The 26,295-nt window shown below is 42.2% G+C and overlaps 2 protein-coding genes across 5 annotated transcripts in view; one reads left to right on the top strand and one right to left on the bottom strand.

Annotated features, from left to right (window-relative positions):
• Positions 1-476: 476 nt before the first annotated feature.
• Positions 477-24,029, bottom strand: Mblac2 (metallo-beta-lactamase domain containing 2). 3 transcript variants are annotated; one of them, XR_012910910.1, is made up of 3 exons: positions 23,466-24,029; positions 2,668-4,558; positions 477-2,216 (listed from the first exon to the last, which is right to left on the bottom strand). XR_012910910.1 is itself a non-coding variant. In XM_075976403.1 (2 exons), the coding sequence occupies exons 1-2, from the start codon at positions 23,917-23,919 to the stop codon at positions 4,173-4,175; spliced, it is 840 nt and encodes a 279-aa protein (XP_075832518.1). In that variant the 5' UTR covers positions 23,920-24,029; the 3' UTR covers positions 477-4,172. The 3 variants fall into 3 exon arrangements, 1 of the variants encoding a protein (XP_075832518.1); XR_012910909.1 differs by having other exon boundaries at positions 477-2,239; XM_075976403.1 differs by having other exon boundaries at positions 477-4,558.
• A 282-nt stretch (positions 24,030-24,311) lies between these two features.
• Polr3g (RNA polymerase III subunit G) overlaps positions 24,312-26,295 on the top strand; it is a 36,315-nt gene continuing 34,331 nt past the window's right edge. For both annotated transcript variants that reach the window (XM_075976406.1, XM_075976405.1), the window contains exon 1: positions 24,312-24,558. The gene's annotated coding sequence lies outside the window, so the exon portion shown is untranslated. The remainder of the gene's footprint in view (positions 24,559-26,295) is intronic.

Here is a 26,295-nt window from a genome sequence, read left to right on the forward strand (position 1 = left end):
ATACCACACAATATGGGGACACCCGCAAGTACATACAGCCTTTATAGCTGATTCTATGAATGATTCCTTCATTAAAGGGACAAGAGAGCCCTCTTCTCTTATGCCTTCTGCTCCTTAGAGTCACAGCAAGATGGCAGCAGTGTAGGAACTATGAAATGAGCCCTCCCCAAATTTGTTGGCATCTTGACTATGGAATTGCAACCAAAAAGTTTTACTGGAGATTTTAACCAAAAACTTGAAAAAGAGCCCAAATTCAAAACTTTTCCCCAAAAATTGGAGAGAAGGGACTAGTAGATTTAACCAGAGCAATTTATGCAATAAGATGAACTAAAAGGCATCAAAATATGAAGAAAGATAATCCATTTGAAGATACATTACCTTATATAAAATGTGTAAGGTTCACCAAAAATTTCACATAGCATCTTTTTTCTAAGATATTAAGAAGAAATTTGTTAATGGTATATAAAAAGCACCACTTGTACACTGAAATAAATGGCTACTTTAATAGTTACCACACCAAGGTTCACATACACTTATTGGAAAATTATAGGATAGTTTGTGCATGTCACATTCATATTACTATCCATATAAGAACAAACACATAAGCATTTATTCAACTACATCGGCATAGCACACAAGGTTTCAGTTTGTTTTAACATTTCAGTTCAAAGGAGACAGTAATTAAATAAAAAAGTAAAAGTCCACGAGTTCATTATTAGCAATATAAATAAGAAAAATTATTTTGAAATGTCTAACATTTTGACAACTTTGGGTTACATTTACAATATTCTATTTCCAAAAATCATAAATCAAGGGTCACTGTCAGGGTGAAAATATATTTTTTATTTTCTAAAAATGCTATTAGAATTTGATATTACTTGATTTATTCTTCATATATGTGACGTGTTGGAAAGTAAAAATATATGTGGCCAATTCTATGGATTGTGCATGTTTAAGAGAGGGTACAGTTTGGTAGCAGACAAACCTGTGTTAAGTTACTAGCTTCATCCCTAGTCCATGTTGTATGACATGGTCAATTATGTCTCGATGCTGGAACTAGGATACAAATTTAAAATGCATCATGAATACTAAATGAGTATGAATTTACTTCCATAAGTTTTACATGGTAAGCAATACTGAAATATCACCATCTTACACTGCAATATAACTGGAAAACTGAAAGATTGGGGAAATCAACAAAAATGTCAGCTTATACTGAGAATTGTACTTAACAAATAGGAAACATCAGGAATAAATTTTTTCCTAATAAAACTTAATGCCTACTCTATCCTGATTTTAAATAAATAACTAAATTATGATGAAACAGTCAATGATTAAGGACTTTTGGCTTTATTTTGTGCTGCTGATACAAAAATAATGGCTCTATTTAAGGCTTATTAAGTGATTGTAGCTGCCCTGAACCAACCTCTACTCTCAGTACTGTGTCATCAGTTGAAACAGACCCACTATCTTGAAGGACCAGGAAGAGTACTCATGATACTCCATAGCTGAGCCAATCATGGCCTCCTTTCTGACTCTAATCCAAGGTTTTCATGGTGGCATGTGACAGCTCAGTTCATCTGCCTTTAGGAATATATGCATATGCAATCACATATACAATCACAAATCCATCCTTTTTATGATAAATATACGGTACTTATAAGGAATGAGATTTCAGAAAATTAAATTTATATGCTCACAAGGACTAGGCTAGTCCACCCAGCAATTCTTGAAACCCAAGGTTCAAATCTTTCCCAGCCTCCCTCCAACTCTGTTTCAAATATCCCCTTTTCAAGGGTCTCCCCTTACTCTACTTCACATCCTTCCCTATATCCTTTATACTGAAACATAATTTATATTAACTTCAACATGCCTATATTAGTTTTTGGGTTTTGTGGCCCTTAACATCCAGCTATAATGTGCGTGTGGTTTTTTCACTTTCAAACCTCCTAGCATTGTTTAGGACAGTGCTGTGTGTGTATGTGTGTGACCGTGTATGACTGTATGTCTGTGTGTGACTGTGTGTGTCTCTGTGTGACTGTGTGTCTGTGTGTCTGTGTGTGACTGTGTGTCTGTCTGTGTGTGACTGTGTGTTCGTCCGCACAGTGCTGTATATGTATGTGTGTGACTGTGTGTTTGCCCGCACAGTGCTGTATATGTATGTGTGTGACCGTGTATGGCTGTATGTCTGTGTGTGACTGTATGTCTGTATGTGACTTGTGTGTTCGTCCGCACAGTGCTGTATATATATGCGTGTGATTGTATCTGTCTGTATGTCTGTGTGTGACTGTGTGCTCGTCCGCACAGTGCTGTATATGTATGTGTATGTGTGTGACTGTGTGTTTGCCCGCACAGTGCTGTATATGTATGCGTGTGATTGTATCTGTCTGTATGTATGTGTGTGACTGTGTGCTCGTCCGCACAGTGCTGTATATGTATGTGTATGTGTGTGACTGTGTGTTTGCCCGCACAGTGCTGTATATGTATGCGTGTGATTGTATCTGTCTGTATGTATGTGTGTGACTGTGTGTTTGCCCACACAGTGCTGTATATGTATGTGTGTGACTGTGTGTTTGCCCACACAGTGCTGTATATGTATGTGTGTGACTGTGTGTTTGCCCACACAGTGCTGTATATGTATGTGTGTGACTGTGTATTTGCCCGCACAGTGCTGTATATGTATGTGTGTGATTGTATCTGTCTGTATGTCTGCATGTGTGTGTAACTATGTCTCTGTGCGTGTGTGTACTCACACTTGTGTATGTGTGCCTACTGAAAGAATAAAACAACTAAAAAACCTGGGTGTGTGCAGGATAAAAAAGTTGAATAACCTGGCAGAAACAAGAACTGCTGTTTTTTCCTAATATTAAATGATCTGATTTCCAAAAGTCGATCCATTTGGTCCAGAATATCAACAATAAAATGTTAATAATAAAAAAAGTAGTGGGAAACTGTTTTAAAAACTTTTATGAAATACTCCAAAAGGCTTTTTGATAGGTTATTATTAAAAGCACCAAACCCAAACATTTTACGTAGTGTTGCTGAATAGTGGCTTCATGTTTTCTATGACATATGAACATAGACTTGTTTTCATTCATGACAAAGAATACTGAGCAGGAACAGGTGTTGTGAATCAGGATAAGAAGGCCATTTGCTCTTGTCAATACAGAATACATACACTGCAACTAATTTAAGAATTCTTCTGTGGTACGTAAACATGTTACATCAATCAAAAGAATGGTTTACATTAAGATGTCATAGATATCAGAAATTATTTTGGTACTGTAAAACATGACACAATACTGAAGCTGCTATTTAGCCAGAAAAATTTTGTTTATAATAGATATTAATACTAAAATAGGATATAATAAAAAATTATTCTCAATGTGTATATTTTCAAATTTGCCTGACAGTGTCCTTTCAGAAACCTGACAATCTGAAGTTAGGTTACATACACTGAATTCCACTTTCATGACGGGAAATATTACTTACACAATAACAACGAACAGTAGTGTTTTACTGAAGCACTCTGCAATTCATATTTAAAGCTTTGCATTACAACAAAAATTCACTGTATTGTTCATAAGTTAAATTATAGAGCATATTATGTCTTATACAAAGAAAAGGAAAAATTAAACAAGGAGGCATAAAATTCAGGATCACGAACATGGGATTTTTTAGCTGTCATTCTAAATGCTAATTTATATTGAGTTCTACTTTATTTTTGAACTCAAGAAACTTTATCTTTAAATAAAATACAGAAATAAAACCAAACATGAAGTGCAAGCATAGAACTGCATTTGATTCCTCTAGGCACCTGGGAAGTGCACTGAGGAGGAGCAAGGGCAAGGCTGGTGCTGCTGTGAGGGAGTACAACCTTGCGGCCCACATCACTCCCCAGCATTCCCAGAGCAAACACTCTGAAACAGCAGCACTGGCCAATCACAAGCCTCACGTAAGCAGCTTTTTCCTTGGAAAAAAGAAAAGGATACAAAACGAAGACTGCTTTTCTTTATTTTTGTTTCCTCATTTTTAATCCTCTTTTTCTCTAATATACAACATGGTCATATAAAAGCACTTCTTGAAATGCTCACTAGTAACCATTTTAAACAACACAAGGGAACTGGGTTAATTTACACAGTTAGCGCCAACAAAATAAATCAGTACAGATACTAAGGTGAGGTCCTAGAATTTGTTACACGGAGGGCTAAACTTGCAAGCGACCTCATGGCAAAAGTAGACACTTTGTGGCATATCCCAGCTTTTGAAATATAGTTAGAAGCTAAACGGAAAAGCCTTTCAGCACCAAAGGTGTTGAAGTGCCCAGGAAGCACCTTCTCCACCAGACCTGAGTCCACTAACTCTATGAGACGTTCACAAGTTCCAACATAGTCACTTATCCTGCTGTACGGGAGCCAGTCAATCAGAGATCCGTCATACACCACGTCGCCACTGAAGAGAACCTTCCGGTCTTTGTCGTGTAAGCAAATACTGCCTCTGGAGTGGCCTGGCATGTGCATAACCGTGAGCTGTCTGTCACCAAGGTTGATTACATCCCCTACAACGAGAAATAGAAGTTACCAATAAACATATCACACGATAGTTGACTTGAATCATTGAAAAAAAAGAAGAATATTAAATAGGTTTCAAGGAAATTGATGACATTAGCCTTACTTTCCTTCCACAAAGACTGTTTCTGCATGCACACACACACACAGCTTGTGTGTGTGCGTGCGTGTGTGTGTGTGTGTGTGGTGTGCGCACATGTGTGGTGGTATATGGATGTGTTTGTGTTCATGCCTGCAAATGTGTGTGGAGGCCAGAGGTAGATATATCTTTATTGTATATTTATTTCACTCTTATTTTTGAGACTGAATCTGGAGCTCATTAATTGGACAAGACTAGCAGGCAGTGCACTCCAGAGATCCCGTTGTTTCTGCCTCTTACATTACGTCAGATTTATTCCACAGGTGTTAGGAATCAAACACAGGTCTCCATGCTTGCATGGCAAGCCCTTTACTGAGTGGGCCACTCTCCGGCCCTGATACTGTGCTTCTTAACGCTAATTTAAAATAGGTAGCCTTGGGACTGGAGCAACAGCTCAGAGGTTAAGAATACTTGCTGCTCTTTCTTCCGGGTGACTCAGGTTCAGTTCTCAGTAACCATACCAGTCAGTTCTAGCTACAATGAGATCCCCACCTCCGACCTCCATGAGCATCAGCAACCATGCCAGTCAGTTCCAGCTACAATGAGATCCCCATGAGCACCTGCACTCGCATGAACATACCCACATGTAGACACCTACACATAATTTAAAAAGATAAAACAAACTCTTATATAAATGGTCTTTATTTCACTTCTGTTGTTTTATAGACCAGTATTTGACAGATTAGCTATTGCCCAAGTAACTAATATCGATGCTACCTCTACGAGTTGTTAAAACAAAATTTTAAAAATGATTATCCTGTGGTCAAATATTTTTAAGGTTTCTTGCTTTAAAGAAAATTAATCACATTTCTTTTGTGTAAGCTTCAAAGACCTATTAGCATGTCAACAACATTGCAGATACTGGTAAACACAGCTGTAGAGTTTTCTAAACTCACTGGAGCATGAACCTTCTACTCCAGCACGGGTGTGGCAGCACTACCCTGGAGGCACAGTCTGGGGATGGGATTTGAGTGAAATGTACCATACTTTGCCTCTCATGTTGTCCTGTGGGGTCTGGGGCTTGAGGGAAAAGTGCACGTGGAGATGCTCTGCGTAATGCTATTTCTGTGAACAATGAAAGTTCATCCTCGTTTGTCACCCAGGAACCCCCCTAACCTTCTGTCACTCCAGTTAAACTTCTTCAGGCTTCCCTGCTACCATCCAAATTGGGTATACTCTTGGATTCCTCACAATGACTGACAGACGGGGAAATGGAGGCATACAGGGGAAGGAAAACTGTAGTTTAACTTGGATTAAATCAAGCACTAACCCAAAGTAAATCATTATCTACTTATAAAGATTCTTACTGTGATCTCTAGTGCAAATAAAACATCAGAAGACAATGAACTAAAACGTTAACAAAGGAATTAAATGGTATAAAAATTAAGAAAAACAATAAATAAATGAAAGACTAAAAATAAATAACATACAACCATGAAAAGAACAAACATAAAGCCAACTGTATCATTACGTATGAATGGAAAACCCTCTAACTGTGATCAGAGGTGGATTAAAAGTAAGATGTACAAAGTTACCAAGAAAGGATCTTATAAAGTCAATAGATCATAAAAAAAATATATGCCACATAAACATTAATAATATCAGAATTAGAATGTCTTTTTTTTCTTTCCCAAGATAGGGTCTCTCAGTAACTACAAATCCAGTATTGGAACTTGCTTTGTAGACCAGGCTGGACTTGAACTTACAGATCCACTTGCATCTGCCTCCCAAATCCTGGAATTAAAGGTATACACTGCCCAGCTAACATGGCTATCTTAATGCAAGACAAAAATAAATTTTTGTCTAGGAAATATAACCAAAGTGAAGAAATAGATTTTGAGGCTATATTAGGTCAATACACTAAAAGAAAAAATTATATATGTATATTGACCTAAAACCAATACTAAAAGTGCATGATAGGAAAACTAAAAATTCAGCCATGAGTGATGTGTCCAACCTAAAATCTCAGCACTTGAGAAAATGAGGCAGGAGTTCTGCCGTAACTCAAGGTTAGCTTGGCAAACAATGATTTCCAAGCCATCCTGAGCTACAAAGTGAAAACCTATCTTAAAAAGACCAACTTAGATCAACAAGTAACTTTATCTTTAACTTCAACAGAATTAAAAGTCACTCTCCGAATAATTCAAAAGCAAGAGAGAGTTAAGACTTAACTAATTGATCAGAGTACAGAAGAAATAACCTAACTAGAAATAATGAAAATTTATAGTGCATCTTAAATAATCAAAGATAGTAATAAATTAAAAAGATAGCAAAAATGAATATGGGAAATATCCACAGATGTAACCACCACACTTCTACACAGCTTATGAAACCAGAAAGAATTAAGTATCCTGGGTTGAAGTAAGTTGGATGGAATCAGAACATACCCAAATTTGTGGAAACTGGTAGAGTAGCTTTTTAAATTGCTTTAAATGCCTACTTTATAAATTATTAAGTATTGAGCTCAGTTCTAAAGATGCTATCATAAGAAGATAAAGACAAATCAAATGCAAATGTGTACTAAGAAAGAAGCAATAGCTGGCGGGGGAGTTGAATTAGTCACAATGCCTGCCACAAAATTATGAGGAGCGGAGGTTGGGTCCTCAGCACCCATGTGATAGCTGGGTATGGTTACAGGCATTGGTGAGAGCACAGGATGAGTGGAGGCAGGAAGGTTCCTGAAGTTTTCCAGCCAGCCAATCTAGCCAATTTGTGAGCATCCAGTTCAGGAAAAGATTCTGTCTCAAAAGACGAAGGTCTGGAGGCAGACTGAAGAATATACTCAATGCAGACCAATTAAGAGAAATGCTGCTCTTGCAGAGGACCTGGGAGAGTTCCCAGTGGCGGCTGTAACTTTGGTTCCAAGGGCGCTGACAGGCCTCTTCAGCACTAGGCATGTAGTACACATGTAGAAATGCAGGAAACATTCATACACATAAAATGCAAAAAATAAATCTTGCTTTTATAAAAAATAAAATAGCAAACAAACATCATTACAGAAAAATCAGGGACAAACTGATTTTTGAAAAATGCAACAAATTAATATAACCTTATCTAGGGAAATCAAAACAAAAATTGAAAAAAAAAAGACACATTGCCAAAATGAAGGGTGAAAGAAGGGAAGGGAAGGGAAGGTCTAAAGGCAGGAAGAGGGGAGCTGAAATTACCAGTTAAGACAGCTTGTTAGAAGCTAAGGTCACACAACCAGACAAAGGTGAACACTCAGGAGGAAAACCCACTCTCTTCCTCCCAGAGAAGGAGGAAGTGCATCAAAATAACAAAAGGAGTGACAGGGCAGTGGACCCAGTTCACTTCTCCTTGTACCTGGCTGGCGCCAATTCTCAAAACTCATCACACTGCAGATCCTATACATTGTTTTCTGCTTTGCTGGTACTGTGGTCTTGCTATTTGGCTTCTAAAACTTTGTAATTTCATGGGCTATGATCAAGACACCAAACCTAAGACTCAGTTAGGGAGAAGGAGGAACTAAGATATACATTAAAGGCATAGAAAATCTGCTCAGAGATTTAGAGCATAAAATCCTCAAATACATGAATATCCAAGCACAGTGGACATTTAGCATCCTAAGCAGCCATGACTGAAGAAGAACCCTCTGCAGCCTATTATGGTCAAGATGTGAAAACCACAGAACAAGAAACAATATTAGCGCTATAAGAGAAGATACCAACTGACATTCAAAAGCAAACACAGAATAACATCAGACCTCTCAAAAGAATGAAGTCATGAAAATGTGAATGATATATTTCAAGTCTGAAGGTAAATAATGTCTAAGCAAGCTATATTCCAGGCTATCTTTTAAGATCAACAGATAAAGATGTTTCAAGACCTTTACAAGGTAAAGACATTCATTACCACCCAGTCAGCAATACAGAATATATCCAAATTCAAATTTGGATAATTTGTAATTACCACAACACAGGAAATAATACATTAATGACAGTAACAGATGCAGGAAAACAAAACAGGCAATGGATCAATCGTAACCAAAATACTCAGCCCTCAAACCTTAACTGATATGGGGAGGAAAAAAATAACAAACAACAACAAAATCAACCAGAAAACAACCAATGAAATGACAGGAATTAGTAAACTCTATATAGTAACCCTAGACAGAAATTAGAAAACTCTATATAGTAACCCTAAATGTTTTAGCTCTAGAATTTAAAGGACTAGACTAGCTGTTTGTATTTAAATAGCACGATTGAACTATACATTGTCTAAAAGAAACACACCTCACTGGCAAAGACACAGACGAGAGGAAAAGGATGAGTAGCAAGTGCCCAGCAAAGAAGCTGGCCTAGCCACTCTTGGGTAAGACAGCCCTCAAGCCAAAATTAATCCAAAGAGATAAAGCAGTTCAGTACATATCAATGACGGGAACAATTAATCAAGAAGATGGAATTGTTTTGGCTAAATATGCATCATATATTGGGGCTCTGAATTTATACAACAAACACTAACAGACATAAAAGGACAGTGGGTCCTAATAAAGGGAAGGGTTAGCTTCATATAGCACTTATCTTTAGAGAGGTTACCCACACTAAAGGAACGTCAGGATCTACACTAAATGTCAAATGAACAACTATAGAATTTTATTTTATTTTCTGCATACATTCTTCTGAGCAGCCCATAAAACCCTCTCTGGCATAAATCATATTTTAGGCATAATGTGTGTGTCTACAAATTATAAAAAAAGAAGTAATTTGTGCATCTTATCAAATTATAATTGAATAAAGCTAGAAACCAGTAAGAAGAGAAATGACAGAGACTATGCCAACAGAGGGTGGACTGGACAGCATGCTTTTGAATGACCAGTGGGGTTAATTCTAAATTGAGGCAGAGAAATGGCTCAGCAGTTAAGAGCACTAGCTGCTCTTCCCAAAGACCCATGTTCTACTCCCAGCACACACATGGAAGCTCATAACCATATGTAACTCCAGTCCCCGGGCATATCTAAGACCTTTCCTGGCCCTATATGGTTACACAGACACATATGTGGATAAGACACCCATACACATAAAATAAAAAAATAAAAAGTTAAATCTTAAAATCAAACAAAAATTAAAGCATAACAGCAAAGGAAGTTCTAGGAGGAAAGAGCAAATACATGGGAGTGATTACACTGAAGAGGCGCGATCTCAAGCATTTAACAGTGCACATCCAGGTCTTAAAGAACAAGAGCAAGCCAAGCCCAAGAGCAGTAATGACAAGGAAAGAAAGGATTGGAGCAGAAATTTAATGAAACAGAAACCGAAAGAATAGAAAGAATCCATTAAAAAAGAAAAAAGGACTGGCTCTTTGAAAACAAAATAAACAAGATCAATTAACTACTTTCCAAGTTAGTACTGAGAAAGACAAGACCTAAATCCTTAAAATTACAGATGAAAGGGGGAATATTAGGAAGCCTCAGAGAGAGAGGTAGCATGGCGCTGACCCTAGTAAGGCCAGAAGGGCCAGAGAGAGAAGGAGTAAGAAGCCCAGAAGCACCAACAGCAGCGGCTTCCAGAAACAATATTAAGAAGTTTCTCTGGGGGCTGGAAAAATGGCTCAGAGGTTAAGAGCACTGGCTTCTGGCTGCTCTTCCAGAGGTCCTGAGTTCAATTCCCAGCAATCACATAATGACTCAAAAAATCATCTAATGAGGTCTTGTCCCCTCTTCTGCTGAGTAAGCACACATGCAGACATAACACTATGTATCATAAATAAATAAATAAAAACATGTGCCCTTGGGATTCATTCATTTAAAAAATTAATATTAAAAAAAAGAAGTTTCTCTGGGAAAGAGCACCTGTGTCCCAGCCACCATCCAGTGCCATCCTCTGTATGAGATACCCCACCACATCAGCAATCACCAGAGCCCTGGCCCCACCTGCACCAGAAGACGTGACCACCTGAACCTTGCACCACCTGTACTGACAGCTCCTGAAGGAGTGATCAATGGAGCCACAGCCACCAACTGCACCAATAGAAGAAAGATCCCTGAAACACAGGCTTTGCCTGTACTCACTAGAGGAAGAGATGAGTAGACAACAGGGTAAGAATACACTCAACAACAAAAGAGCAATACAGCACCACCAGAAACTAGTGGCTCTACAACAGCAAGACTTGAACATTCCAACACAGATAAAGAAGAAAATGACCTTAAAAACAAATGACTTTATGAAGATGATCAAGGCCCTTAGAGAGGAAATGAAAAATTCCCTTAAAGAAGTGGAAGAAAAAAAAGACAAAAAAGGAAAAAAAATCAACAAATCTCTTAAAGAGAGTCAAGAAAACCACAATCAAACACATGAAGGAAACAGTTCAAGACTTGAAAATTGAAACAGAGGCAATAAAGAAAACACAAACTGAGGGAAGTCTGGAAATGGAAAATCTGGGTAAACAAACAGGTGCAAGCATAATCAACAGAATGTAAGACATGGAAGAATCTCAGGTGTTGAAGACACCATAGAGGAAATAGATTTCTCCATCAAGGAAAATGTTAAATCCAACAAAAGCTTAACACAAAATATTCAGGAAATCTAGGATCCCATGAAAAGACCAAAGCTAAGAATAAAAGGGATAGGAGAACTCCAACTCAAAGGCACAGAAAATATATTCAACAAAATCATGGAAAGTCAGTTTCCCAACCTAAAGAAAGACATGCCTATGGAAGCACAACAAACTTACAGAACACCAAACAGACTGAGCCTAAAAAGAAAAGTCCCCACACCACGTAATAATCAAAACACTAAACATAGAGAGTAAAGAAAGAATATTAAGCGTTGCAAAGGAAAAAGGCCAAGTAACTTATAAAGGTAGACTTATCAGAATTACACCTGACTTCTCAATTGAAACCATGAAAGCCAGAAGGTCCTAGACAGGTGTTATGCAGACACTAAGAGACCACAGATCCTATCCCAGACTCAGCAAAACTTTCAATCACCATAGATGGAGAAAACAAGATATTCTGTGACAAAACCAGATTTAAACAATATCTATCCACAAATCCAGTCCTGTAGGAGCTGTAGAAAGTATTAGATGGAAAACTCCAACCCAAGGTGTAGGGCCCAGGTCTACCCTTGTTCCTGGCGTGCATCTTGAGGACAGTTTCTGGTCAGCTAACTAAAGCATTCTGTTTGTTCCTGTGCTTCCCCTCTGCCCCGCCTGGTGATTAGCTGTAGGGCATTGTTGACTTCATCTTTGGTATGGTAATTTCCCACCTGCTTGCAGCAACTAAGTAGTAAGGATTTCCCCAAGGTTGAATAAACGGCATCTGGCTGAACTCCTTTCTCTTTGTGTGTTCTTTCAATCTCCAGGTCCTTGCCCGACTTGCGTATGGTACAGTGGTGTGCAAACTGTACCGAGGGGGTAACACAGAATTGGGTGTTACACCAAGGAAGTTAGCTATACCCACAAAAACACAGGCAACAGATGATCTCACAGCAGCAAATCCCAAAAAAGGGAAACACATACACACACAATGCCACCACCACCAACAAAAACAAAAATAACAGGAACTAGTAATCACTGGTCATTAACATCCCTTAATATAAATGAACTCAATTCACATATAAAAAGACACAGGCTAACAGACTGGATATGAAAACAGAATCCATCCTTCTGTTGTATTCAAGAAACACACCTCACCCTCAAAGACAGACATGTGAAGTAATATGGGCGCGGCGGCGGGGCTGCGTCCCCAACACCCCAGCCGCCTGCCCGGCTAGCTTTTGCCCCAAAATAATTACACAGACACTGTATTCATTTAAACACCGCTTGGCTCATTTCTACCCAGCCTCTTCTAGGCTAACTCTCGCACCTGGACTAGCCCATTTCTTATCATCTATATAGCACCGGTCTTACCGGGAAGATTCTAGCCTAAGTCCATCCTGGGTCGGAGCTTCATAGCGTGCGTCTTCCCTGGAGCAGGTAGCATGGCGTCTCTCCTGCGTCTGCTCCGGAGAGGAGAGCTGTCGAGTCTGACCTCACTTCCTCTTCCTCCCAGCGTTTTGTTCTGTTTACTCCTCCCACCTATCTCCTAACCAATGAGAGCCAAGCAGCTTCTTTTAATTTAACCAATGACCTTCCTCCATCAGACATGGCCTCATGGTAAAGAGCTGGGGGGAAAAATTTCCAATCAAATGGACCTAAGAAACAAGCTGCTGTAGTTATATCCTAATATTTAACAAAATGGGCTTAACACTAAAATTAATCAAAAGAAAGAAAGACATTTCATAAGCATCACAGGAAAAATCCATAAAGATGAAATCTCAATTTTGAACATCTATTCCCTGAATACAAGGACACTCACATTTGTAAAAAAAAAATTACTAAAGCTTAAGTCACACATTAAATCCCCACACGAATAGTGGGAGACTTCAGCATCGCACTCTCACCACTGGACAGGTCAACCAAACAGAAACTTAACAGAGATATAAAGGAATTAACAGATGTTATGATTCAAATGGACTTAACAGACATCTATAGAACATATCACCCAAACACAAAAGAATATACCTTCTTCTCAGCACCACATGGAACCTTCTCAAATATTGACCCCATAATCAGTAACAAAGCAAACTTCAACAGATACAAAAAAATTAAAATAGTGCCATGTATCTTATCTGATGCACCACAGCTTAAAATTAGAATTCAACAGCAACACTAACCTCAGAAAGCCCACAAACACATGGAAATTGAACAATGCTCAACCATATCACCCTTGGGGAAAGAAAGGAAGGAAGGAAGGAAGGAAGGAAGGAAGGAAGGAAGGAAGGAAGGAAGGAAGGAAGGAAGGAAGGAATTAAAGACTTCTAAAATTCAATGAAAATGACCATACAACATACCCAAATTTATGGGACATAATGAAAACAGTGGTAAGAGGATAGTTCACAGCACTAAATGCCTTCATACAGAAGCTGGAAAATCTCACACTAGCAAATTAACAGAAAAGCTGAAAGATCTAGAACAAAAAGAAGCAAACTCACCCAGAAGGAATAGCCAGAGGGAAATAATCAAATTGAAGGCTGGAGAAACATAACCAAACATTTGTTATTCCTCAGACAGCAGAGACAATGGGCCAAAGAAACTTCCATCCAAACTCAACCTGATGAATCAATCAGCTTCTGGACTTACTTATAGGAACATGGGTAACTCAAGACATTGCATCACTGTAAAGTCTGACCCAACCTGGGTGTTGCTCTCACAAGTACTGCATCCGTACGTCCCGTTCCGCAAGACTACGTGCAGCCATCTGTGTGAACGCGGGAGTGGAAGGCTGTGTGATGGTAGAATCCTAGGTTAGGGGTCTAGTGACTCTCTTCCTGCTTGCAGAGAGACGAGTGCTCCCCTCATGGTCACCACAGAACTAGCTATGATTGTATTGGTTCGCTTATTTCCCTGCAGAGACATGAGTAAGAGTCCAGGGAGGGGCACAGCAATCTCTGCTCCATGGCAGCTAACGGTCACACTACACTTGGAGAGAATGGCCATTCCCCAACACAGCACTCCCAACAGTGAGAAATGGAGTCCTGTCTTTTACTCTGTACAAAAATCATTCAAAGTCAAGGATGGGTCACTGATAGGAGACCTGAAACTGTAAAACTGCAGAGGCAAAACACACAGAGCGGCAGAGAGAGGCAAGAACCTTCTCAAACGGCTTCGATTAGCTCAGGAAATAACTGTACAAATTGACAAATAAAACTACATGAAACTCAATAGCATTTGCACAACAGAGGGAACAGTTAGCAAAGTGGAAGAGACAGCAAACTGTGGGAGCAAGTCTTGACAGGGCACGTGGCACAGGATTAGCAGTGAGAACCAATAACGAAGGAGACACTCAACAGAAATTTAAGCTAGTTTGGGCTACGTTGAGATTGTCCCTAAAAACAAGGAAAAGGAGGTAATGGTGGTATGGAGGAGGTGGAGGAGGAAGCATGAAATTATCTCAAAACACATCAAAAAAGTTTATGAAACTCTCAGCAAACTTCCAGCAAAGCAGACACAGGAGGGGAGGCATCTAGCTTGATAATAGGTAACTTGGAACACCTATAGGCAGTATTTCTCTCAATAATAATGACTAAAAGCTTTCCTTCTAAGGCAGGAGCTTGACACCCAAGACCCTGCCAGGGCACTAATTAAGAAAGTAGAAGTAAAGTCACAAGTATTACCAGAGAAGAGATTCCATCTTTGTTAACAGGTGGTATGATCTAATACAGAGAAATCGTATGCTGTGGGGTTTCTGTGACCAGCACAGCCAGCAGAGAAACAGCGGCCAGAGATAAGAAGGTAGGTGGAGCCAGGCAGTGGTGGCACATGCCTCAATTCCAGCACTCGGGAGGCAGAGGTAGGCCTATGAATTAGAGGCATGCCTGGTCTACAAAGCGAGTTCCAGGACAGGCTCCAAAACTACCCAGTGTGACACACTGTCTTGAAAAACGAAAGACAAAACAAAACAAGAAGGTAGGTGGGTTCAGTACAACTCAGTAGACAGTTCTGGTTCAAACTTTGAGAGTCCAAGTAGTTTAGTTTAGGCTTTTGGGCATATTTAAGCATAGCACAATTTGGAATTTTTTTTTCTGGTTTTAATGAACTCAATCCCCATGTACACAATAAAGCTTAAGACATGACTACGTCAAAACTCTGTAAAGTACAAGTGACATTTTCCACAAAGACAGGTTGTATAGATTAACTAAAGAAACAGGATCAAGACAAGGGTCTGAGGACAGGGCCACCGACAGAGACAAAAAAGCTCCAGATAAAGGTCTGAGGAGGACTGCTGGGGTCTCTGTGACAGAGATAGTGTAAAGGTCACCAGGCAACATCCCTTCCCCGCTGGGCAGAAAGCAGGTTCTGCACCTTTCTTTGAAGCGGCATCCCTGTGTGTTTAGCAGCACTGGTTCCCCTGATGCTATCTGTGAGCACAAGGACCTCCTGCCTCCTACACTGTGCCTGAAGGAAAAGCCAGGGAACTGTGAGAAAGAGAAGGCGAGGGATAATAGAAGGCAGGGGTTCTCACTCAGGCTTCCCAGTGCTGCGACCCTTCAATACAGCTCCTCATCTTGTGCTGACCCTAACCATAAAAATCATTTCATTGCTACTTCATAGTTGTAATTTTGGTACTGTTATGAACTGTAATGTAAATACCTGATATGCGACCCCTGTGAGAGGGTCGTTCAAACCCCAAAGGAGTCAAGAAATACTGCTATAAGGTATCAGGTGACCCCCCCACACATATACACACCAAAACAAAAGAAAGAAAGAAAAAAGAGACTGTATTTTTATATCCTATAAAGAATGATCAGCCAGGTAGTAGTGGCGCATGCCTTTAATCCCAGTACTCGGGAGGCAGAGGCAGGCGGATCTCTGTAAGTTCGAGACCAGCCTGGTCTACAAGAGCTAGTTCCAGGACAGGCTCCAAAGCAACACAGAGAAACCCTGTCTCGAAAGAAAAAAAAAAAGAATTATCAAAAACTTGTTTTAAAAAATTCAAAAGAACATCAGGGAAGAGAAAGATGCTCACGGGCAGGCCCAGTGGTAGGGCTTGACCGCAGCCTCCAGGGAGAGGGCTGAGGTAGGAATGTCACAACTGCCAAGCTGGCCTAGTTTCCTAGTTTAAGGCCAGCCAGCAAAAGTTAGTGAGATCTTGTCTCAAAATACAAAAATGAAAACAAACAAAAAAGGCACAAACAAGAGGGAGCTGGGATGTAGCTCAGTGGTAGGAGAATTTGCCCAGCATGCATGAGACCAGCTTGTGGGGGAGGGGCATAAGAAAGAAACCCAGGTAAACCGAACACCCACTGTTACATTAACACATTCTACAGTGGAGAAAACAGCCAAGGGTGTGTGTGTGGGGGGGAGGACCTGAATCCCAGAACTACTTGAAATGAGGTGCAATTAAAACCAAAATTTTAATCTGTTCTTTTGTTTCAGTTTGTATTATGACAGTCACATGTGGTTCGTGACTGCTATATGTTTAATGCAGATTCACCACAATCTCAATGACAATTTCAACATGATTTGTGGAGACGGGAAGGGCAGAGTTTGTATGTGTGTGATTGTGGGCGCTGTGTGTTTGTGGGTGATGGGCGTCAAATAAGAGCAAAGTCCTCAGTGCCGCAATGAAACCAATTTCTGTGTATTTTAATCATAAAATTAATTTACAGAAATTAAAAAGAAATGGGAAGAATTAGGGCAAAGACATTAGATCCCTTATAACTGTCTCCCTAGCTCCAATTTGACCGGTTTTCTAACCAGTTTGTACACTTCCAAACTAGGAATAATAACAGTTGTTGCCTTACAGAATATTTTTTAAAAGATTTATTTATTACCTATATAGTATTCTGCCTGCATGTATGCCTGCACATCAGAAGAAGGCCTTGGAGCCTTCTCACTTGAGGTCCCCCCACCTATGATGACTCTAGCTTGTGTCAAGGTGACATGATGGAGGAAGGTCATTGCGAGACATTCTGCAGGACACAACAGATAGTGACTGAACTGACTTTGAATTTTCCTGCTTTATGGAAATGTCTGCTGGATACCATGGGCCTGAAGGCTGAAGATGGATGCCCCAACGGTACAGAGGAACTTTGAGTGACTGTCTAGGCAGCGAGATGTCTCTGTCATTTCTAGAGTTTAAAAGTTGCTTTTTTCTTGTTTGCTTAGGTAGTATTGTATCTTTCTGGAGTCTTTGATGGAGTTAAGAATAGTTAGTTATAGTTATAGTTTTCCTTAGTTATGATAAAGATTATTGTAACTTTTACTTGATAACTGTTTCGTTATATATAATTTTGCTATGTTAAAGTTAAAGCCTTTTTTTTTTTTTGTTTAAACCGAAAAAGGGGAAATGATGGAGGAAGGTCATTGGTTAAATAAAAAGAAACTACTTGGCTCTCATTGGTTAGGAGATAGGTGGGAGGAGTAAACAGAACAAAACGCTGGGAGGAAGAGGAAGTGAGGTCAGACTCGACAGCTCTCCTCTCCGGAGCAGACGCCTCAGAGAGACGCCATGCTCCCTGCTCCAGGGAAGATGCACGCTATGAAGCTCCGACCCAGGATGGACTTAGGCTAGAATCTTCCCGGTAAGACCGGTGCTATACAGATGATAAGAAATGGGCTAGTCCAGGTGCGAGAGTTAGCCTAGAAGAGGCTAGGTAGAAATGAGCCAAGCAGTGTTTAAATGAATACAGTTTGTGTGTTGTTATTTCGGGGCAAAAGCTAGCCGAGCAGGCGGCTGGGGTGTTGGGGATGCAGCCCCGTCGCCGCCCTTATTACTACAGTGACATAAAACTAGCCAATGCAAGTTGAATTGAAATGTAAATCACTTAACAAATGTACAGAAGGGAGCAATGGGAGGGAAGTCTTATGCTCAGAAGAACCACTGAAAGAATGGAGTCTACTCTAGTAATATCTAGGCCATCTCCAAAACATCTTAACAAGAGGAAGACAACCACTGGGCAGAGCAGACACCAACCATGGCTAAGGCCTTGGTGCCGAGCATCATCTGCTCTGCCTCGTGGTTTAGGAAGGCTTCCCACATGCCGAAAGTCTCAGGTACGGTGTTTCATGGAAACCTCTTATGAGAACCAGTCACCTGGGAAACCCCTCTCTGCTCTCCTTCCACCCTCTTTCCCCATCTTTTGATGTCTCAATGTCCTTTCCCATTTTAGCATCCCCAACTCTTTCCTAATTGCAGGTTTTAATACAAAAAATATATATATACCTATATGTTAAATAAGAGGTTTAGGACTTTAAAATGTAAGAGCCATTTCCCTGCCGTATTCTCCACTGCCAGTGTAGCTCCCCAAGGTGACCACTTGACGGAATTTCAGCTCCTTCTTCTAAGTTAGTGCTACAAAATATAGTTGTCTCAACTAATAACTGTACTGCCTTTTTCAAATTACCAATTTGATATATTCCAGTAATTTCATGCATATATTTCTATTGATTTAAAATTTATACTACCGATTGATTTCTACATCTTCAGCTTTTTATTCTCTACTGTGACACACACGCATTTCTCATCTTCTCAGCACACAGCCATCCAAAAGAACTGTGGACCGTCTGTGCCCGTAAGTGATCATCAGTGCATCCACTCTTCATCCACGCCAGTATCCTGAGGCTTTGACTTCCTTTCCATTAGATTTATGCTATTGTTTTCAGCGCCTTCCTCTCTGTTGGCTTCATCTCTTCCTTGTAAGGGGCATATCCCTGTGTGTTTCCTAAGTAACAGGATGTAGGAAATGCTTTTGTGAGCACTTCACTGATAGTGGGATGGATGCAAAGTTCTAAGACAGGAATGATTACTACTCAAGAGCAAAATATCTGCTGTAAACTGGCTGATTCCATTATTTGGCCCTTGTGTACACTTCTAGAAACCTGTTGGGCCTTCTTTGATGTCCATGTTCTGATGTTTTTACTATGTGCTTGCCTTGGATGTTTTATCCCTGACCTGGGAACCCTGTGGGGTTTCTCTGTCTGAATGTACAGTTTAGACTACGGGTTCTTCGGCATGTCTCTGGATTGCTTCTGTGCTCTACTTCTTCTGCTTGAGGCACTCATCTCTTAGTGAGAAGCTTCTTTCCTATCACCCTCACAGTATTTGGTCTAGCTTTCTTTTCACACTTTCAAGGGCTTAAAGTACCACACACCAATACCAGCAGGATTTACCATCAACTGGGATTAGTAAAACAGGGTCAAAATCCAGTTTCTAATCAGCATAGCTGATCTCCAGCAAAAATCTTAGCTAGGGCCTCAGGAAGCAGGCTTGACAGTAGAGCGATCAGGCCAGGGATGGCAGATAGTCTCCAAACTGGCACCTTCCGTCTTTGAAGGAGCCAGATGTTCCAGATTCTGGTTCTTTAATGGGGGAATAGGAGGCTTAGCTCTCACGCCTCTGACTGAGGAAAAACGTACACTGAGTACTCTCACCCGCTTGTTCCCTGTCTCCATGTTGAATCCCTGAGCTCAACTGTACTGGGTACTCCCCGTTTAAGAAACCAATTTATTTCCTATCCCTGAAGAATAAACTAACCAAATGGAGGAAGGCATTCCTTTTAGAACGGCTCTATGTTTTAAGAACCTCTTAAAGGCTCATAACCTATTTCACCCGTGTTAGTGTTCCCGTCATCCCTACGAAGGTCCCAGGACTGATGTGAACTAAACTGGCTCTTGAGACACAACTGTTCCCTCAGTCACACCTAATTCCCACCCTTGGCCAATGTAGCTCTTACTTCAAGTCACAGTCTCTTGATGGTACTGCTAGTTCCATGGAGGAGGCATGGAGGTCCTCACAGGAACGTTAAACAGTTGTCCCTTCATTGAGAGGGACGTATAACCTGTTTGCCACCCAGAAGGCCGGAATGGCTGCGGTTAATAATCTGGTGACCTTTGTGTTACCTGTGTGGTCAGGCTACACTGGATCCTCCCCCAACCCCCATCTTTATCTTGCTAGTTTCAGTCAATCTACAACATTCTCCTCCCCAGACCCTTATCATGAGCTTGTTTCTCTGGAACCTGTTTACTCAGTTAACCCATAGAGCCTACCTTAAAGGAAAATGTCACTTTACTTTACAAGAGTTTTGATGTGGTCATTTCTTAAGCTTTGTTGTGCACATGGAACTGAATTATCACCTGGAAGCTTACCAAACTATGTTGTGCTTAAATATGCCTAAAATAAACTACTTCAGACCTCTGAAGTTTGAATCAATGTCAGTTACTGAGTTACGTTAAACAGAACTAACTGTCTTATCTCTCCCAGATGGAGATTCTGATGGCTTTGGTGGTCACAGAGACACCCACAGTTCCAGGAGGTCCCCAGAGGGAAACAAATTACAGGTATGTTCACCCTGTTTCTGGTAGATGCTGCTTTTGTTTTTAATTTATATAAATGACGTAAGTCTACCTGAAATCACTACTCTGAGGTAATTTATCTTTAAGCAAACTGTTTAGATAGGGATAAGGGGGACAAAGGGAAAAATCACCTGAAACTGAATCACCAGAATATTGTGAAAAGTAGACTGTGATATGTTCTAGTTTAAAAGGCCTGGGCTATATCTCAGATCTACTACTCTCCTCTTCTGCTAGTACACGGAATTGCTTTCTGTCAAGGCTAATGCACAGGATGAGATGGCTCTCCTCTCTGACCTTCACTTAGACGGCAGCTTTCAGGTTAGAAACACAGCAGATTTATGCTTCTCCATGGCAGCAAATCATCAATTCACTTAATGAAATATAAGTGATTTTGTGCACTTGTGTTCTAACCAGAGCTGATCTGGTACAGCTGCATATGTGTGTATGTGCAAATATATATGAATTTTTAATATAATTATCTTACATCTCCTTCCAGACATCTGGACTGTGTTAATACCCGGTCAGCAGCCCACATCCTTCAGAAGACAGGAAATTGATATTCCTGAGATGAGAGATCAGATGCTACTTGAGAGGGCAAGGCATCCATGTCTAACGAGAAGCAACTTTCCACAAACACGACGCTGTCCTGTCGCCCTGAAACAAGGCTTCAAAGCACCACACACCAGTAGTTTACAGTGCTTTTCCAGCTCCAAAAACGTCAGCATTTACGATCAACTAGGATTTGGGAGACCACCACAGTTACAGTCCCAGGGTGAGACCAGTCTAGTTTGTCGCAGGCAGGATGTTCAGCCAGTCGCTCCTCAATAGTCTTAGAGAGAAAACTGCAAACGTGTGTGTGTGTGTGTGTGTGTGTGTCTGTGCGCATGCACGTACGTGCACCTGTGTGTGTGAGGGGGGCTTATGTGTCAAGCTGTGTATGTGGTCGTCAGCTGCTGGAGCAGGTTCTCTCCTTCTTCCATGTGGGATCCAGGGATCAAACTCAGGGCGGCAGCCTGGCAGAAAGGGTCTTTACCCACCAAGCCATCTCACTGGTTCCCCACCTCTCTTTTACCCTCAATTTCCTACTGTGCACAATAATAAAAAGTAAACAAAACATTTTTCTTTTAAATAATTTAATATATTTTAATATTAGTGGATTTTTTTCTTTTTGGTTTTTCAAGACACAGTTTCTCTGTGTAAAAAGAGGGTATTTTTTAATTTTTGGTGGATTTGAACCCCTGACCGCCTGTCCCAGCCTCCTCAGTGCTGAGATTACAGGCTAGCGCCACTGACCGTTCTTTTTGAATTCACTATGTAGAACAGGCTGTTCTGCCTTGTTTCTCAAGTGCTGGGGTAATGCACTGCCACACTTGGCTAAAGGAAATATTTTTTAGGCTGGGTGCCGGAATTCACTTTGACTACCCATCAAGTACTTGGAAATTGTACCAAAGAAACCATCGATTTTTAAGAAGAAATATGGTAATAAAAATTATCTAAACCGGGCGGTGGTGATGCATGCCTTTAATCCCAGCACTTGGGAGGCAGAGGCAGGCAGATCTCTGTGAGTTCGAGGCCAGCCTGGTCTACAAGAGCTAGTTTCAGGACAGGCTCCAAAGCTACAGAGAAGCCCTGTCTCGAAAAACCAAAAAAAAAAAAATTATCTAAAGTAGATGTATATTTGAAATCTCAAACTAAGTAGACTTCCCTCCAATGTAGTTTTTAAAAAAGAAATCTTTAGACTTAAAATTTTAATGAAGGGACCTGTTAGTTGGGTGTAAGGGAATAGAATTTCATGCTTTTTAGTATTAGATATTATATCCCGCGGGATAAATGCATTTCTGTAAAATATTTTATTATTTACATGTTTAGTTCTTAGTAAGCACCATTAGAATGCAACTGGGTTTGTTTTTATTCCAGAGGAGTGTGTCGGCGAGTAAAATGATTAGCACCGACAGAGTGACGTCCATCATCTACTCACGATTATCATAATGTATCTCATGCATTGGATTTATGTGTATTGTTTGCTTTTCTGTGTTATGTCTTGGTTCAGGACCCAGCTTTGATCATGATTCTGCTCAGTGGATGCTAGGTGAGACATTTAATCAGGGGGGTCTCTGGGGTCACTTGACACGTGTTATGTGGATAAAAATAAATTCTAAAAAGAAAATAAGAAATTAATATAGCCCGTACTGCTGTTGTCACTAATTAGTCCAATTACGCAGTTCCTACGCGCAGAGAAGGGGTCCGGGCCCACTCTGTTTTGCTCTGGCCTATCAATTTCACAGCACTAGAGAATGAAGCCTGCATTAGCACACACGCTTGATCCACCGCAAACAACTCCCTTATTGATCTTCCCTAGGCTTTGCTCTCACGCAGACCAGATATTTGTCATAATTCTACTTTTCTACGTTCATGCTCACTGTCAAGCCTTTCTTTCTTCCTGGGGGGCAATAATTCGGAAACAACCCCACCTGAAGGGTAAGGATGGAGGAAATAACCACAGCTCTCTAGCTTTTTAAGCCTACAGGTGGGACCGCAGTCAGTCCTTGATGAGCACGCCAATGCACAGAGCGTAACACCCTTCACAAGGTGCCATTCCTTAAAAGCCTACCAGCTACAAAAGCTGGAAAGGTTCAACCCGTGTTTTTGGAAAGGAAAATCCCCAGTCACAAGTCTCTGCGGTGTTACTACTGTAGCGGACATAGGGAATTGACTGGGTATGACGCCAGCTTTTAGAGAGACTGCTACACAGTTGCGTTGCAGAGCGCTTTCACGCAGCAAAGGGTGACACTGTTCCCGCACTATACCCCAACAGTGCCAAGGTGCCCACGGAGGTCTGCAACATGCTGCACACGCTCCCCAAATCCCTCCCTCGGCGACAGCGCGCGCCCTCGGGGGCCCATTACCATCCTGCAGAATGAGGGTGGGTTGCACTGCTTGCACTCGGAACTGCCTGGCCCTCCAGCCAGGGCTGGGGGCCCGCACCACCTCGCTGTCAGAGAGCCAGGTCACGGTCTCAAAGTTGTCCCCGCGAGCGAGGGCCTCGGCTTCGGCGCGGTGCACAGCCACCTGGTCGAACTGGTAGAGACCGCCGGAGTGATCGAAGTGCACGTGGGTGGCCACGGCCAGCAGCGGTCGGCGCCCAGCATCCTCCTTAGCCCCGCAGTCCTGCAAGAGGCCGGAGGAGTAGAGGTACTCCGGGAGGCTGCGCAGCCCCAGGCCCGTGTCAATCACCACGTCCTGCTCCGAGCCGCGCACTAGCCAGATGTTGGCGCGGTTGCCTGACTCGTAGAAGCGTTCTTGAATCCAGAAGATGCCATCGCCCAGAGACTTGTGGGCGTACCACTCGAGCGCGGACATGCTGCTGCGCAGGGGTGCGGCCGGGAGAGGTGGGTGTGCCTCCCACGGGCAGTCCCGGACCCGGCGCTGCCGCAGTGAGCCGCGTACCACTCTCAGCCCCGGAGGAGGCGCGAGCGAAGGGCGGGGATGCGGAAGGGAGCGCGGATAGGACGCGGCGACGCTGTCCCCCGATCGTCCGGTGCGCAGGGCGCAAAGGCTGCAGCTCAGGCTGCCGCAGCTTCTGCAGCCGCAGCACCAAGGCAGTAACGCAGGCCGCTGCAGCGGGGCGGAGACACGGGGCAACCCGGGCCTGCTCGGGGGTTCTACTGCAGAGGCTGGGGGTGTTGCGTGGGAAGCGCCAGGACCGCCCCCACACAGGCAGTGGGCGCAGCTCACTCGCCGCCCGGGCTCAGAGTGAGGCTGAGCCAGTTGGAGGCTGACTACGGCGCCTGCCAAGGGCTAAAAAGCTCCGTGCCGGGGGTGTGGCCTCACCGGGAGTGGGCGGGGTTCCTAGTGGGCTCGCAGAGCACTGGGGCCGCGTGTGCAGCACCGTGCGCCCGGCTGGAGAAGTGGAATCCGTGGTTCTTGACTGGCCCGACCACCCGCATCCCCGCCACCTCGGCTGCACAGCGTGCCCAAGCCTCGAGACTAAGTGAGCAGGTAATAGAAAGCTGTCCGGGATTGGGCTGGAGGTGAAGAGATAGAAAGGAGTTGATGAGGGCACGTGGAGAACGTGGTGGACCGGCATCCCGAGCCCAAATTCAGCAAACCTCTGGAGTGACTTGGGAGAGGAACCTTACCTCTCCAAAGCATACTGCTGCCTTCCAAACCCTTTAACGTCTTGGTAGCCAGATCTCTAGTCTCCTCTTGGGGGTGTTCTCAGTGAAGTAGAAGAGTTTATGCTCTTGAGGATACTACAGAAGAATTTAGCAAATCAAGTGATCCTCCGGTTTGGCACTGGTTTGTCTGCAGATTGCTGCTAAGGGCATACCACTCCGCTTCTGTTTTCTTAACTGTTTGGCACCCTTGATAATGGGCCAAGGGGTTGTTGAAGGGATTCTTCTTTAAACAGCTCTAAATCCCCGTCAGGTTTTGCGCGGTTCTTTGCTCTTTGAAAAGAGCAGAGATAGCAAAACATAGCTAATGAAGGGTGGAGTACTTTGAGGCGACAGGAAAAGTGGATAATGACTGGGTGTGGCCTTGCCGGCCACTGAAATCGCCCCCACTTTTAACATGAAGTCCTTGTGCCTGCCCCCCCCCCCCCCCCCCCGCGCAAGCCCTGCTAGCTGCATTTATTTAGGGTTAAGAAATTCTCTTGAGAAGTTGACGAACCTTCAAAAAGTACAGACTCACGGGACAGCATTATAAAGGATAATTAGGAAAATGCTTACTGTGGCATCTCCTAATACACTTTCCTGGAGGGAGGGTGTGTTCTTCCTATACTCCTGGGAATGTAGCAGGGTGGGAATGCAAGCAGGTTGCTGCCCCTTTCAGTATTTTGCTAATCTCATCTAAGTAGAAGTTATTCAGTTATGCAATTGGAACCATTCTTAGCACTAAATGATGCGTGATGAACGGAAAGCTATATTTCATAAAGTCTGATTTGAGTTCTTAAGAATCTGAGGAAGTGCTGGGCGGTGGTGGTGCTCGCCTTTAATCCCAGCACTCAGGTGAGGCAGGCAGATCTCTGTGAGTTCAAGGCCAGCCTGGTCTACAGAGTGAATTCCAGGACTGGCTCCGTGGCTACTGAGAAATCCTGTCCCGAAAAGAGGAAGCTAATATTGGTATACAAATACTTGTAATGTAAGGCAACGTGGACGCAGAAATCGGATGCTACAAGGAGGGACTGTTGAATGACTGCAGCAGCCTTAAAGAAGACGGTGTCAGCAGAGAGGCACAGTGCCTCCTGTACTTGATGCTTCCCTGCAGACGGAAGCCACTAGGTAAAATAGTACAATATCATTACTTGGCCATGAGCTCAGCAATAATTCACCCATAATTATTTGGCTTATGCCAGGCTGCAGTTCCCAGCGGTTCTCTTTTTCTAATTTTCAGTATGACTTTGCTTCTCATCTTTGTTAGATTTACACACGGGTATTACCGAATGAGGCAGGACTTCTTCAACTGGCCTTTCTGGCCTGTTTCTCGCTTTTATTCCGTACCACCTGCCAGTCTCTTGAAGGTCTGGCTAAGCTATATCTTGCCTGTTGACTGAACGCCATTAGAGCAGGGGTGTTATTTATTCCCTCTGTATTTCCAACACAGAGAATGGACTTGTCACAGAGGGCTCTCAATGAAGACTCCAGTAGCTGATGGAAGACCCTCCCTGGGGAGACACACAAGAACCAACAGTTACTTGGTGAGAGGCAGAAGTGTCCTAAGCTCTGTTGAATGAAA

Source organism: Microtus pennsylvanicus, chromosome 6 (assembly GCF_037038515.1).
Source record: "Microtus pennsylvanicus isolate mMicPen1 chromosome 6, mMicPen1.hap1, whole genome shotgun sequence".
NCBI classification, from domain to species: Eukaryota; Metazoa; Chordata; class Mammalia; order Rodentia; family Cricetidae; genus Microtus; species Microtus pennsylvanicus.

Excerpts from the sequence above, each read along its gene's own strand:
- Mblac2 (XM_075976403.1), bottom strand. The coding sequence starts at position 23,919 with ATGTCCGCGCTCGAGTGGTACGCCCACAAGTCTCTGGGCGATGGCATC. Across the intron at positions 4,559-23,465 it reads CACCCTCATTCTGCAGGATG|GGGATGTAATCAACCTTGGT; the intron begins GTAATGGGCCCC and ends TTCTCGTTGTAG.